Genomic DNA, 15,142 nt, shown 5'->3' with positions numbered 1-15,142 from the left:
CGTCAGTTTCTTAAAAGTCAGTTGAATTTGCTACAGTGTAAAGATGATGCTTGTAAAGTTTCGAGTCAGTCAAGTAAACCGTTTGTCAACTGAGGCAGTTTTAAATTTCAGATGTAAACGTACACCTGACGGCCATCTTGTTTTATAAAACATAACCATTTTGACATATTTGTATTCCATTGTTACTGGGACAATAATGTTTAGAGTTTGTTGGTCAAACGGTGTTCAAATAGCAGCAGTTTGCTGTTAAGGGCGCGTTTTGATAAGATTTGTGGCAGCCATTTTGTCATTAAAATTTATCGCAGAAACTTCTGCTTCGCAAACTTGATCCAGGTTTGGATGCTGATGGGGTGCATTTCGATAAGATTTGGTGCAGTCCGGTTCCCAAGAAGAAGATTTCGAAATGTTTGGCAATTGGCACTGTGACGAAAAATGCGTCACAGTGCCAATTGCAAGGACGCAGCAGCACAATTTTTTCAGCATCAGACAGCCAATGTATCCAGCTTGTTAGCCGCCAAGCCAGAACCTGACCAGTCACACAGCTTCAAGGCAGCAGCAGTTTAAAGTTTAGGGAAGAAAAAATAAATAAATAAAAAAATAAATAAAAAAAATAAAAATCTTAACAATAGGCTTCCCAGCCTTTGGGTGGGAAGACTAATAATAATAATAATAATAAATAATAATAATAATAATAATAATATACTGAGTTAAAGTTAAGTATAATGCAAGCAAAAAATGCTTGCATTTCACTCACCCACTTAGCGAATGTGACTGCAAGCAAGAAAGCTACCTTGAAAGACAAAAATTTAGCTCAGCTGAGTGCAAGGGCTCATACAGAGGTTTTATCAGTACACTAAGCACTACATTCAACCTCCAATGAGGAACCACATCCTTCACCGGTGGCCTAAGCTGGCTGCCAAATTGACCTTTAAAGTAGATGGGGATTTCAATCATCAAAAAGGTCCTGTAAAAATTGCAGTATAACTGCCATGGGGCATGTTGTAGGTTCAAACCCACAAAACAAGCACCACACCTGAAACATGCCCCACTTGTACCCATATTGGGAATGGGTAGCGGCTGCCCTGGCATTTTGCTGGGTGTCAATTACCCTGTTCGATAACCCTAATAGCAAAATTTAAAACGTGAAAAAGGTAATTAGAAAAGTGATACTTTAATATCAGCTCTCTCTCAAGTATTCAGGATCAGCTTAAAAGGAAAATAGCATGGTTGTCAGTGTGTGCAGCTCCTTTATGCTCTCAGGGGTGGAACAGCAGCCGGGTCACACTGCTCTGACGAGAAGTAGTCTTTGGTATGAAGTTTCAGGTTTGGGTGTCTTAAAGGGGAAACACCCATTTGTAATGGTTAATATTCACTACTTGAAAGAGAACCAAATGCCCCTCATTTCTAAGTCAGCATCTCACATAGGCAGAGCAGGTCATCCCTCCTAGATACTATGCAAAGGAACTCAGGGAAGTCACAACCACAACATTAAGGGGAACATCCTCAAACATGACCATCATCAAAGCAAACTTCCAAGGAAAAACAGCAGAATGTAAGGGAACTGACCCTCGGAAACACTGAGGACTAAAAGATCAGAGCAAAGGACAAACAGTAAATCAATTCTAGTTAGTGTTTGACTTCCATCATACTTAATTTGTGAACTGGGGCAACCGCTAGATTTCCCAAAACTAGGCAGGGACCTCAAGTTCTGGATAAATCAATTATATGTATAAAACGCCTGTAAGCATGTACCCTGAAATTAAATCACTTCTAATATTTAAAAACAAAAGCTAAATGCATGTGTGCAGCACACCATTAAGAACTGTATAACTAAGCTATACATTTATAAACAAATATGGTTATAAAGGTGCTTTTTCAGCTGAACAGTACATGATCTAAATAGAAGTATCTTCTTTTTAAAATGTATGTATGTATTTATTTTAGAAGTCATCAGATCACCCATGCAAGGACAAAGCTTTGTTGCACAAAACAGGTTTTCTCCAGCTGGTTTCCTGAAACCAACTTTCACAGACATCTCCTTTTACACAACATCATCCACTATGAATTATATAGTGAGATGTCCTGCCCGTCACTCATTTAGTAAACTATCTGCTCTGCTGAAACATAAGTACTGCTTGTAAACTGGCTCAGCGACAAGCACATCCTAAACCTTGCCCTCAATCTGTTTTCGGACTATGTAGTTGTAAGTTGCCCTTGCTTATATACGTAGGTCATTTTCAACTACAATTAACAATTTAAAACTGGGCTCTATTTAACTGATATAAATAGTGGCAGATCTAGATACTAATAATTAAAACAGAGTTCTTTGTGTACCATGGCTATGGAAATCAAACATGCATTTGGGTCACTTTATTGTGTTACTCTCAGTAAAATGTATGAAACATCAGGTGTCCTATTCTAATTATTTACACGATGGTGGCATTTAAATCCACCAATGATCAGATCAATTGAACATAAGCCAATGTGTTTTCTGCCTTTGCTTCTTATAATTTAATTTGACATTCCATAAAGCCAAGACACACCTGCTGAATAAAACAGGGATTAACATCTAGCAGGATAAACATTTAGCAGGATTAACTGGTGGTCAAATGCCAGCATTAAGTGGAAGAAAAACATGTGTTTTGAACTACAACTTGCAGGAGGAAGTCATGTGCTGCTTCAGTTGTGACAATCTGCAGTTGGGTCATTCCATGCTAACTCAACCAGAAAAGGGGCATTTTGTTGCCCCACCATCTTTCAGGGGTTTTCAGGCCCGCTGAGTTCAGAAATGGTAATCTTTGTTTTTTTTTTATTTTTTTATTTTATTTCCCCTTTGAGCTGTGACCTGGCAAAGCTCAACCTAAAGTGAAAAAGAGACGCTGACCAGAAAAATCACCCTGGGCTCAGCCAGACGCTACCATCATGTGTAGCATCTCGTTCAACTCATGAATAAGGCTTTCGAGAAAAATACCAGGAGCACCCTACTCCCTTTTGGCAAGTTGCCAGGCAAGAGGTAAGTGACGAGTTTTACTTGTTCAGCCCAACCCTTTAACCTGTAGGGGATGCGTGTCCTAAATGTTAGTATTGCTGTAAGAACCTTGGGACCACTTTTCCAAATGTTGAAACAAGTCCCCCCACTGGTTTAACTGCCTCTGAAATTAGAATCTTTGATATTTCTACCAAAAATTCACCCAAAGATATTTCTGGAGAGATGTTTTAAAGATCTATAAGAATGAAGCAATTTTGGGGATTTTTGAAGTTGCATTTGTCATGCATTTGAGCATTGCTTATGGCCACTTTGGTGAGGCTTAAATACCACATAGTCCTAACCGAACTGGCGTTATTCTTCAATTGCATTGTCTGGGGTTAGATCTAGAGTAAAAAGTGACAAGGTGTGCTTCCAGTGGCACTAGCTTGGAGCTGAGGGGTTATGAACTTGTGTGTGGAACTTAGATTTGTTTGTTACAGTGACACATTTGAAACTACCAATCTTGACAATGCCATCTTGACAATGCAGCGTGGTTGCCATGTGGTTTTGAACACTGTTCCGGTATCCTGGCGCCATGCATACTGGTAACTGGCACATCCTGAAGAAATAGGACTTGGCCTATTGTGGCAAGGTAGAGGTTCCCTGCCACTGAAGACTTAACCTCCAAAGACTTTCAGGTGTGCCTGCCCAGGAGGCTTAACTGACCGATTGGCCAACATGAGTACGGAAAGCACGGAGTCCCATGTGGTGACAGTTGTCCAGGAGGGTCCATCTGTGTTGCGTCTACAAGTTGGTAACTGGGTGAATATGTTGTATGACAATAAAATGTTCCCTGGATAAGTTGAGAACACCTCTAATGATGGAGCACAAGTGAAGGTTATGCATCTTGCTGGACCGAACATCTTCAAGTTGTCCTTCCCCACAGACAGACTGTTCTATGAATGGAAGAACATTGTGAAGAAACTCTCACTCCCCGTTCCAGTTCACGTGCACAATCATTTTAAATTTGACGATTACTGAACTTTGTGATGTGTGGTTTCTATATAGCAGTTGTTAACCAACCGAATTCTGCATGCAACTTTTAAAATGTTCAAGATCCTTTCCTTTTTGCGTAGTTATATACTTGTCATAAGAACAGAGATTTTTTGATCGATTCCAGTAGGAGTAGATGTGAAATTCTAGTGAAGCCGGAAGTTGTGAACCCCTCAAGTTCCTTACGTTTACCATGGTAATTTATTTTCTGTGTTTTCTATCAGTTTGTAGTTTTTAAAATGCAAATAATTGAGGTTTTGGTAGTTTTAAATGTGTCACTGTAACAAAAAAATCTAGGTTCATAACCCCTCAGCTCCAAGCTAGTGCCACTGGAAGCACACCCTGTCATTTTATTTTACTCTAGATCTAACCCCAGACAATGCAAAATGAAAGAATAATGCCACTTTGGTTAGGACTATGTGGTACATCAGCCTCACCAAAGTGGCCATAAGCAATGTCCAAATGCATGACAAATGAGGGGGTTAATGACCAGTGGGGGGACTTGAAACCAAAAGTGTTTCACAAAATTTGGAAGACTGGTCCCTAAGGTTCTTACAGCAATACTAACATTTTAGGACCTGCATCCCCTACAGGGTAAAGGGTTGGGCTGAAGTTCAAAGAAAACTTGGCACTTGCCTCTTGTCTAGCAACTTGCCAAAAGTGAGTGAGGAGCTCCTGGTATTTTGTTCTCAAAAGCCCTTTCCTTACCAGTTGGTCCCTAAAACCCCCAGGGGAATTTTTCTAGCAAAATCTGAGATGGCCGGTCAACAGCTCTGGATGAGTTGGTATGGAATGACGCATTTATATCATCAGGCTGGTTAGTGATATTGCACACCTTTCACTAATGCACACTGTTAATTGCACCTTATTGTTACTTGGTTCAGACAACTTTTAATGGGTTAATAGCTCAGCCCTACCTATGCTGTCAAAACTGCTGTCCTGGAAAGCAACCAGCTTGCTCCTCTTCTGCGTCATCATTTTCTCTGCTGAGCCCTCTGCCTCTGGAGGGTTCTCCACTTTCACCCACAAGGAAACACTGAAGCCCTCAGACATGTGTGGCCAGCAGTTCTGCCCAACGAGGGGCAGGTGGAACGGAGCCACATGCCAAGAGGAGGAGAGCTGGTGATTTAGCGACTCGCTCTCTGCTTCCTTCCTGCCAGGAACCACCTTTCCTCTCCTCAAAAGCCCGGGTGCCTTGCACCCCACAGTGCTGCTTTGCTTCGGCGTTGGGGAGGTGCTTGTGGCACAGCATGAGTTTGTAACCAGTGGAAAGGTGAGGTACTGCAGGGGGGCCATGTGCATATTTGCTTCCACGATGTGCAGGACTCCATTCAGAAGGATTTCCTGAAAAGGTGTACAGAAACATAACAAAAATGACATTGCAGTGATCCATAAAACTAATTTCTGTATACCACTGCTGATTTGAATAAGAATGAAAGACAGCATTATGTAAAAACTTTGAAGTCAAATACACTTTCACTGCCATTTTTTTCAGTTTTAGTATCATTTTAACTTAGGGCAATAGATATCTTAATTTTGTAAATATTACACAAACAACATAAGTACTTACAGCTGTATAAACACAAAGGCTCACATCTATATCTGACACGCTTGTATTTGATTAATACTTAAACAATTTAACTCCGAATCATTAACCCTAATTCTAACTCACTTTCAACCATTGTGTATGTGGAGTTTGACTTTTGTTTGTGTATTTTAAGAAATTCAGATCACTCCCACTTTAACCCAGAATCAATGAATTGGAAGAGGAGGCTGTTAAGTGAGTTTAAGAGCTCTATTGTTCTACCCTCACAAGAGGTTGTTAAACCCTAAACAAGCTTACAACACATTCTAAAATTACTTAGAATGATAACATTTTGATCTGACATTTCACCATTTAACATTTCAACCTTTTGCAAAGCTCCTTAGTGCTGAAAGAGTTAACAAAGGAACTTCCTTTCGAGCTGTGGAACAGAACTCTATCAAACATGATACATTTTGTTTGCTCGGTTCTGGTTTTTACATAATTTTTCTAAGTAAGCAGACTGTGCTTATTAACCAAAACAGTGCTTTATGCAGCTATTATAAAACATTCTCTGTAATAATTAAACGAATAACAGTCACTTTGAGCACACATGCTGTGAAGTGCTGCAATTTTTTCAAAGACTTCAAATCTTTGGGAGAAAAAAACAAAACAAATAACTATAATTTGCAGAATCTGTAAGCAAATTAGCTACGTTTTATTACTACTATATTGCAGGAATTGCACAATATTGGCAATAACCGGTAAAACACTGCATTAAAAGGCAAATATATGCAGTATAATTTGTAATCCTTGAACACAGTTGAATGCTAGTTTTTATGTACTGCATGATGTTGTAATCAGCTACTATTAAATGTTAGTTTATTATAATTATGTAAAATAAAACTGAATGTCAAAACGCAAAAGCATTGGTCATACAAGCTATGGTACACTTGACAACCATGTAGTCACAGCGTGAGCCTAGACTGAGGGGTTTTGTAGGATTTTGACCAATCAGAGAGTTTTGCTAAGGATGCCTTACTTTCTATAGGTTGCCTGCTAAAGGGACTAGGGGCGGAGCTAGGGCTATTTAACCCCGGGAAATGTGAATGAAATGTTGTTGAAACGGTGCCTGAAGTCTGACCCAGCGATCCCTTTGATTCCAGTATTGAATTATTGTTATTTTGTGTGCCTTTTACTCTTTGAATAAAGCATTTTAAAAGCCAAACAAGGCAAAGAGCTTTCCATTAAACGCAAGCGTAAAATGCAGTTCCAGAATCTGGCGTTTCCCCGAGTCAGATACGGAGCGGTGCGGTGAGGAGTGGCAGCAGCGGATCCAGCGTGTGAGCAGAGTGAGCAGCCAGTGATTCCTGAGTCAGAGACGGAACAAGCAGCGACACAACTCATTGGCAGCAGATCCAGTGTGTGAGCAGTGAGGCAGCAATTCCTGAGACGGAACGGTGACGGTGCGGTTCTCATCAGCAACAACACGCAATAAAATAATATAACTAAATACACCACATCTAAGAAAGACATCCAGCTACAGAATGTAAACACACACCCTGTGTTTAATGTCCATGACTGAGCAACCTTATCTTTCCTGCCCTTTTATAGAATGCATCTCTTGTATACTGTTCTATCAAAAACATCATACCACTATATAGATAGTTTACACAGTGCATCGTATACAACAATCAGCCACTCAATACACAACCCATGTGATTTCCTGCAGATACAGCAGATTATAAACTGACGCTGTTTATACAGTATATAGTTGTGACTTTCAAAAGCATTTTATATCCCTAGATAATAAAGTGTGAATCTGTTCCTAGAGTACTGCCAGGAAACAGACAGAGTGAGGCAGTTCAGATTACCTTTGTATAACAAAATGGGCTTTCCCCACAGCGCCTTTTATTCAGAGGTTAAAAAAAAAAAGTTCAACAACTGCAGAAAATGTGCAAGGGGTGTTTTTACTTAGATGTCTGTAAATGGTATATTGAACAAGAATGCAGTAGTCGTCAAAATTGAAAAAAAAAAAAACTATACACTGATTTTCATTACTGAGTGTAATACATGATACCATGTTTTAAAATGAAAATACATGCTTGTGATAACACCTGTTTCTTTCAATACTTCTCATTTTGAGACCTTTAGATTTAGTATAGTACACAACATCTTTAACCACACTGTACGGCCCTGTAGTTCTCATTTTCTAGATGATGGTACTTACAGTAGGAGGTGTCTTCTCTAGAAATATCCTAATAAGAAGAGACAGTTCCTCTGAAGAGATCTGTGAGCTGACCAACGCAACCAGCAGCTCCACCAGCACACCCTGGACCTCTACAGACCCAAAAAAGGACAGGATTAGCACCTGACAATGGGTACATTAATTATATCGCATCAGGCTATCTCTGTGAAGATACTGTTGCAAATAAAACCCTGTTTCCATTTAATGATAAAAAAAAAACAACTTAATTTCATATTTCCAAATGACATGCTGTATCTTTGTACTATATAATTTTTGATGTATTAACCCTTTATTTTTGTATTTTCTTCAATTTTATTTGTATTGCCACTAAGGGTTACCTATAAAACCTGCTGGATTGTGGCTCTCCAAGACCAAGGTTGGCCACCCCTGTCCTAGTGCAATTCCACCCACCCCCCAAAAAATTCCTTGTTGTGCTTACCCTCTAAAGATGGGTCTAACTGACTCAAAATGTTCTGGAATCCTCCCAGGATAGTTTTCACTGCACCCTATGGGAAAACAAGCATATGGTTTATTGAACAGAAGATAAAAAAGCAGAGTAAGACACACTGTGTGCTCTCTGCACTGACTCCTGCTCTGTATCCCTGTCGCTGGGGATACGGCATGAAAGACAAACAGTAGAAACAAGCAATAAAGACAAGCAGTCAAAAACAATAATTGTTAAAGATATAAAAACAATATTAAAATATTAGACGGATAGGACTGTGTCTGAAGGTTCGGTCGCTTGCCAGGGATTTGAAGATTGAAGATTGCGTAGATGCATATGCCCCCCCCCCCCCCACCCCCCCCCACCCCCATCAAAATCCAAAAAGTTTTCAAAACAGTACTAAGTTAAAACATTTGACTTGGCTAATCGTGTATAAACTGTGGCTAATCGTACATTGGGAGATCAATTGGGCTTTACCTCAAAGCACAATACCCACAAAATACTAACTCTGACAAACAACCTCATTATAGCTGATTTGTTAACTGTTTACTCCCACGTGCGAAACCTGAGATCTGCAGATGCTGGGCTCTTAACAGTGCAAAAATCTAGGTTTCGGTCTATGGGAGAGAGGGCCTTCAGTCGCTATGCACCAAAGCTCTGGAATGCTCTCCCACAGAAAATAAAAGATTCAAATACTGTTGATATTTTCAAAAAGCAACTAAACATAGTGTTTTAAAATGGCATTTGAGTCTGTATAGGGCTGGCTGTTTATGTGCTGTACAGTACTGGTGCTGTGTGTCCTCTGTTTCTGGGATAAACTTGTTGCGTGTCTTTGTTTTAATGTGTAACCTGCTTCATGTCCATTGTGTGGGTAAATGCTGCTGTGACAATTTTTTAATATCACTGTGTATTGTTTTAAAATGTAAAGCGCTTTGAGATGTGCTGTATGAATTGCGCTGTAAAAAATAAAGATTATTATTATTATTATTATTATTATTATTATTATTATTATATCGACTAGTGTGTTTAAGTCAACTGATAAACGCTAAAAGAACACCAGGAAAAACTACTTTTTATGTTTTTACTGTAGTAGTTTTGTACACTGTGCACAGGTAGGTACATTTTAGTGTCATCATAGAGAAACGGTATAAATGAATTGTTGGTTATCATTGATCCACTGATCACCCAAGCCCTGTAGCATAAATGTTTTGAGAGTTGCCATTCTGTTGACAGTTACCTGTTGATAGATGAGCATGGCGTTGCGGTCACTGTGCCTAACAACCTCCAGCAGGCTGTGGAAGACGTGGGTGAGCACTTCCAGATGTGGGGTGCTTGCTGACAGCAGGAGCAGCTCCATCATGCAGATCTCTGGGTACATCAACTCTCCCTGACCAGAGCTCTCTGGCAAGCTCAGGAACTCGCTCTCCACAGCCGGAGGAGCGTCCGGCCTAACTCCTGTCACAAATCAACAAGTCAAATACTGCATTAATGGCAGGTTTCCAAATGGCATAGAACAGGGAAGCTACACTATTGGATCATTCCATTTCAACTGATCCAGAGCCTCCCACCTCAAGATTTAGATTCTGCTTATATTTTGTGTAGTGGAAGATACAGGTCAGGTATGAAACTAGGCCAAGTATTTAAGCTCAATGATGAAGATTTGCTGAGGGGGGGGGGGGTAGTCATACTTGAAACTGTCTCATTTTGGAGTGATTTTGAGGAACTAAAAATGATAATTTAGAATGTCAGTAGCCCTATGAATGAATCTGTACAGATAGCCAGGAAGGTCTTCTATAGAATTCATGCAAAATAAGTACTGCCACTTTAGTATTTATGTGTTGCTGGGGGGCCTTAAAATTTAAAAACTGTTCAATTGTGAAATTTCTGAGCGATTTGTAAGTGCAAGTTCCTTCTAAAGTAGAAGAGATATCACTTTCAAATTGCTTAGGTGTGCTATTAATTTAACTGACTTTCTGTATGCAGGTCTGCTACTGTCTACCTACTTCACTCTTTGATTTAATGACCCCACAAAAAGGCTTCAGGATGAAAGTATCGAAAATGGCTCCGAAATCTTTGAAAGGCTGAAACCCCTTGTGGGACACGAGTTAACAAACTGACCTTTGGTGGGCTTATAGATGCGAATGTGATAACTGACTTGGTAATCTGTCTCCTCCACAGTTTAATAATTCTCTGTCCAGGTGGGGAAAAGTCACAAAAATTACTGCGCCTCAATATGCAAGTCGAAACAGTTGTGCTAGTGCAGGTGCGTCGGTCATTAGGAAAGTAGACTGGTAGCAACAAGTGGACTTCGCTCTCTGCACTTCTCTGCAACAGGAAACAAGTCCAACAGTCGAAATTATCAGGTTAAAAATATATTTTATTAAATGACAAATAAAATGCAAAGTTTCAGTCCTTTAGACTATCTTCAGTGCTTCTGAGTCGAGACCACCACTATATAAAGACTTTAATCAGTCGACAGAAAGTCACAATCCATCACAAGATTCAAAAACATGTCATAAAACTGATATCTGTTCTGCCCGGATTTCAAGAACATTGTGCCACATGCAGTTGTACCTGTCATTCAGATATCTGAAAATTGCATGAAATACCTTTTCTATACAACTGGAAAAAACAGATGGAGACTGATTACCAAGTCAGTTACTTCACCTCAAGCCCTTCAAATGCTCATCTATAACCCACGGTTGCTTGTTTCAGAACTTTGCAAGAATCCATTTTTAAAGATGGCAACAAAGAAATAAGATGTCAACAGTCCCTCTGTAGCCCTATGATAAACCACTTGCACATAGAGATTATACACATTTTATGGTTTTATTTTGATGGATTTATTTATTTATACACTTTTTATGGTTTCTCTTGGTTTATACCCTATAAAGTTAATATGTTGTACGTACGGTGTCTCTTCTTGTTATAAGAGGTGTCATCTTGTGCAGTATGATTGGTTCTCTCAAACTGTGCAAAACTTGCAAATCATGCAACTTACTATAAGTCAGAAAAATAATGATTGTTCTCAGGAACTACTACTACTAAACTTAAAGGAGCGGTGTTTTTTTTTTTTAAATTTGTATAATTCTGTTCCATGTTCTTTAAATGGGGTGACATCTACATACAATTTAAGATGTACTGGGATTTTGGCAAAACCTTGGGATTTAGAAATAAAAATAAAAATGTTATAACTGTTACATGCATCTAGACATATTTCCACATGACCCAGCTTCTTCACTGCACTTATTCAGCACATATATTAATCACGGGCTGAAATGAGTTACTTATCACTCCCTGCTTCTCAGACCTAATTTCTCACAACTGGCACGACTTTTCAATGAGAAATGTCTTCCAGCCATAACTGCCTCTTGCCTCTGTCAGCTCACCACTCAATGGTTTCATGATTTACACATGCTGAACAAACGGGTACCACAAAACTCCTGGGAAAGGCCATTAATAAAGGAAAAAAAGGAAAAGACCACGGCAGTTCCTCATCAAAATCGATAAATTGACTTTCCGACATTTAATAATTGAAGCCGAAGAGTAACATTAACTACCAAAGTGAAGGCTGTTACGCTGTTTATTTTGAAAATGATAAAAAAAGGAGTAGAAACTAAATTACCCACTATTTTGTGAAAGTTTTTGTGAAAGGCAACAGCACGATTTCTGAAAGGAATAAAACAATAGTATAAAAATAGTAAGAAATCATGAAGATGCAGCACAATGATCTTTTGATTTTGGGCAGGTTTTGTGATTTTTGGTCTCCCAGTAGTTCGTGGCCTGTCATTGACAGAGTGTGTCGGGTTACACCGTCTCGCCAGGTTTGAAATTGCTGGCTGCGCGCACCCAAGACGACGAGCCGCAGTACGCTGCCCTAGTCCAGCCTCCATCATGCTGATTGCACAAAGGTGCTGCTCTCTGTTTGTTGTTTGTGCTTTTCTTTATTGCTTTTATTCAAGCTTGCAATTCAACAGCTGAAATCACACCATATCCAGTGTCCAATAAAGTGTCTCACTAATTAGGTGATTATGGCATATAATTCAGTCATAGTCACTCAAGAGTGTCATGGTCAAGGATGAATGATCGAGTGGTTAAAAAGAAAACAAAAACATTTTGTCAATGTCCATCATTTATATAACTTTTAAAAAAAAATGTTTTTAAGAAAATAAATGTATTATAATAGTGCCAAGTTTCTTTTCATGCTCGGTGTGTGTGTGTGTGTGTGTGTGTGTGTGTGTGTGTGTGTGTGTGTGTATATATATATATACATATATATATATATATATATATATATATATATATATATATATATATATATATATATATATATATATATATATATATATATACACACACACTTTGAAACTACATTGTACATCATCCTTCTGTTTATAAGCTACGCTCACGAGATTCCATCTGGCGATTAAGCAGCACATTCTGTTCCCAGAGAGTGAAACATCTCATATTGATTCATTCAGTAACTCAAGAAAACATTTAAGAGATTGATACCACTTCAGCAGTAGGGCAACAGAAATAACCTTAATCATCAATAGTATTTCAGCTCACCCAGCAAGTTTGAAACAGGAACAACAGTTTTAATGGTAAGTTGTAAAGATCATATGTCAAACTCTAGCAGCCGACACAGCAGAAGTCACTGCAGGCATGTGAACCTGTAACCTTATGATCTCAAGGATAGACAATAAAGTACAACAACCACAAGTTAACAGTTCCATGTGAAAGAAGCACAATAAAACGGAAGCAGGCTATAGCTTATTTAGGTCCTAGTAAACCAGTTTTGACTGGAAGGAAATCTCAGGGTTGTAAACTGAGTGAACGCAGCAAATGAATATGCTAAAATGCTTGGACCCCTCAAATTACAATAGATAATTGATTAAATTACAAATGATAACGGAGAAATGAGAAATGTGGTGTCTCTAGAAACACCTACAGTGCTGACACGTAGAAGAACAATCAAATTAATAGCATTTCAGTGAAAACATGACAGATAGAACTGCGTCAAACAGGACTGTTAGAGGTAAAATCAATAATAACTAGCATTAGATGTCAGAAAAAACCTATGGCACATTCATCAGGTTTTAAATGGGGGATATTAACTTGACTCTTGAAAATGAGTGTTCCTGCTAAATCTAGGTGCATACAATATTAATCAACACTTATTTTCATCTCTCTGCTAATCGCAGACAATTTAAAAGCAACACACCCATTGCTAAAGCCTGCCTCATCCTCAGTGGTTGGCAACTTGTCCATACACGGACACATGTGTCCATGGCAAGAGTTATCAATGTCTGTGGCTGGCGCGTTTACTTTTACTTGTTTTCACTATTTTATTTACTTTTTTTCTAATACATGTAGTGAATAACATTTTTTTTATAAAACCTGGACAAATGAGGGACACCAAGTATATTGAAAGCAAGGGCTTCTACACAGGTGTGGCTCATGTGTTAATTAAGCAAATAACATCCCAGCATGCTTAGGGTCATGTATAAAAATGCTGGACAGGCCTGGTTGCCTATAATTATGGCTAGCATGGCTGCAAGAGGAGACCTCAGCGCCTTTGAGGGGTGATTGTTGGGGCGTGTTTGGCAGGAGCGTCAGTGACCAAGACAGCTCAACTTGCTGAAATTTCACGAGCAACTGTGTCTAAGGTGATGTCAGCATGGAACTCTGAGAGAACGACAGTGGGTGTAAGCGCATACTCCATCATCGTGACATCCGTGCATTAATTTGAAGTGCAAGGCAAAACAGGGGAGCAATTGCTATTTAATGGTGCTTTTTTTTCTGCCGGGGGGGTGGGCGGTGGGTGTCTTCCTGAATGGCAATGCCCCCATCCACAGAACATGTGTAGTCACCCAATGGTTTGATGAGCATGACACTGATGTTATCCATATATCATGGCTCTGTCACCAAATCTGAACCCAATCGAGGATTTATGGGATATTCGGGAACAACGCCTGAGACAGCGTTTTCCACCTTCATCAACCAGGCGTGAGTTGATTGACTTTGTTGTGGAAGAATGGTGCCGCATCCCTCCTGCAGAATTCCAGAGGCCGGCAGACTACGTCACATACAGGCCGTACTGGTCGCACGTGGTGGCCCAACGCCCTATTAAGTGGCTTTACATTGGTGTTTCCATTTTTTTTGTCCAATACCTGTATGTCGCATCTTCTTTTACTTGGAGGAGGTGCTTTATATATATATATATATGTATGTAACTATTTGTTATGTAATGTGTAATTAACACAGCTTTTTCGTATTATAATAAGTCTAAATAACGAGATACTAAGTCAAAATGTCGAGATAGTAATTGAAATAACGAGATAAGAAGTCAAAATAACGAGTACGAAATCAAAATAATGAGACAGTATATCAACATAATAATGGCCAGTTGAAAATCCCGAATGAAAATTTGAATGGATTCTTTGAGGAATGCGAGTCAGATCACCATCTATCTGAATCTGAAATCTTAGAAATAAAGGCCACAGTCATCAGGTATGCAGAAAGATTACACAGCTCGTTTCAGAAAAGACTCCCAGAGAAATAGCTGGTTAAACAAATGTTTTTTTTCTGGATGCCTTAAATGCCAAACCTGATATAACTGAGCTGTCCAAAATTGGGCAAATGTTCTCTAAACATATGCGTGTTTCTGAACTGGAATCACAATATTCAGTGTTTTGCGAAGATGAAGCAGTGAAGATATTGTTTAAGTCGGACAGATGCAGTAATGACACTGCAGCACTTTTGTGCCATCTCTTTAAAAACAGCGAGGAATACAAGGAGTTAGCCAGGCTTGCCATTCTCGTTATCGCTAAGTCCGGACACTTTGAGTTGTAAACGTGGCTTCAGTCATTTGAATGGGATCAAAACCTTAACCCGTAATTGACT

At 39.2% G+C, this 15,142-nt stretch overlaps 1 protein-coding gene across 6 annotated transcripts in view; it reads right to left on the bottom strand.

Moving 5' to 3' along the window:
* The window catches only part of LOC121316074 (lysosomal-trafficking regulator-like), a 134,780-nt gene that overhangs the window by 65,246 nt on the left and 54,392 nt on the right, over positions 1-15,142 (bottom strand). For all 6 annotated transcript variants that reach the window (XM_041250816.1, XM_041250818.1, XM_041250819.1 and 3 more), the window contains exons 10-13: positions 9,474-9,691; positions 8,231-8,297; positions 7,774-7,883; positions 4,939-5,365 (exon numbers count right to left, since the gene is read on the bottom strand). In XM_041250816.1, coding sequence (XP_041106750.1) covers positions 4,939-5,365; positions 7,774-7,883; positions 8,231-8,297; positions 9,474-9,691 — 822 coding nt within the window. The remainder of the gene's footprint in view (positions 1-4,938; positions 5,366-7,773; positions 7,884-8,230; positions 8,298-9,473; positions 9,692-15,142) is intronic.

This window comes from Polyodon spathula, chromosome 5, assembly GCF_017654505.1.
Source record: "Polyodon spathula isolate WHYD16114869_AA chromosome 5, ASM1765450v1, whole genome shotgun sequence".
In the NCBI taxonomy this organism is placed as follows: Eukaryota; Metazoa; Chordata; class Actinopteri; order Acipenseriformes; family Polyodontidae; genus Polyodon; species Polyodon spathula.
Note: the sequence above shows the minus strand (reverse complement) of the source record. Positions and strands in the feature narration are given on the sequence as shown.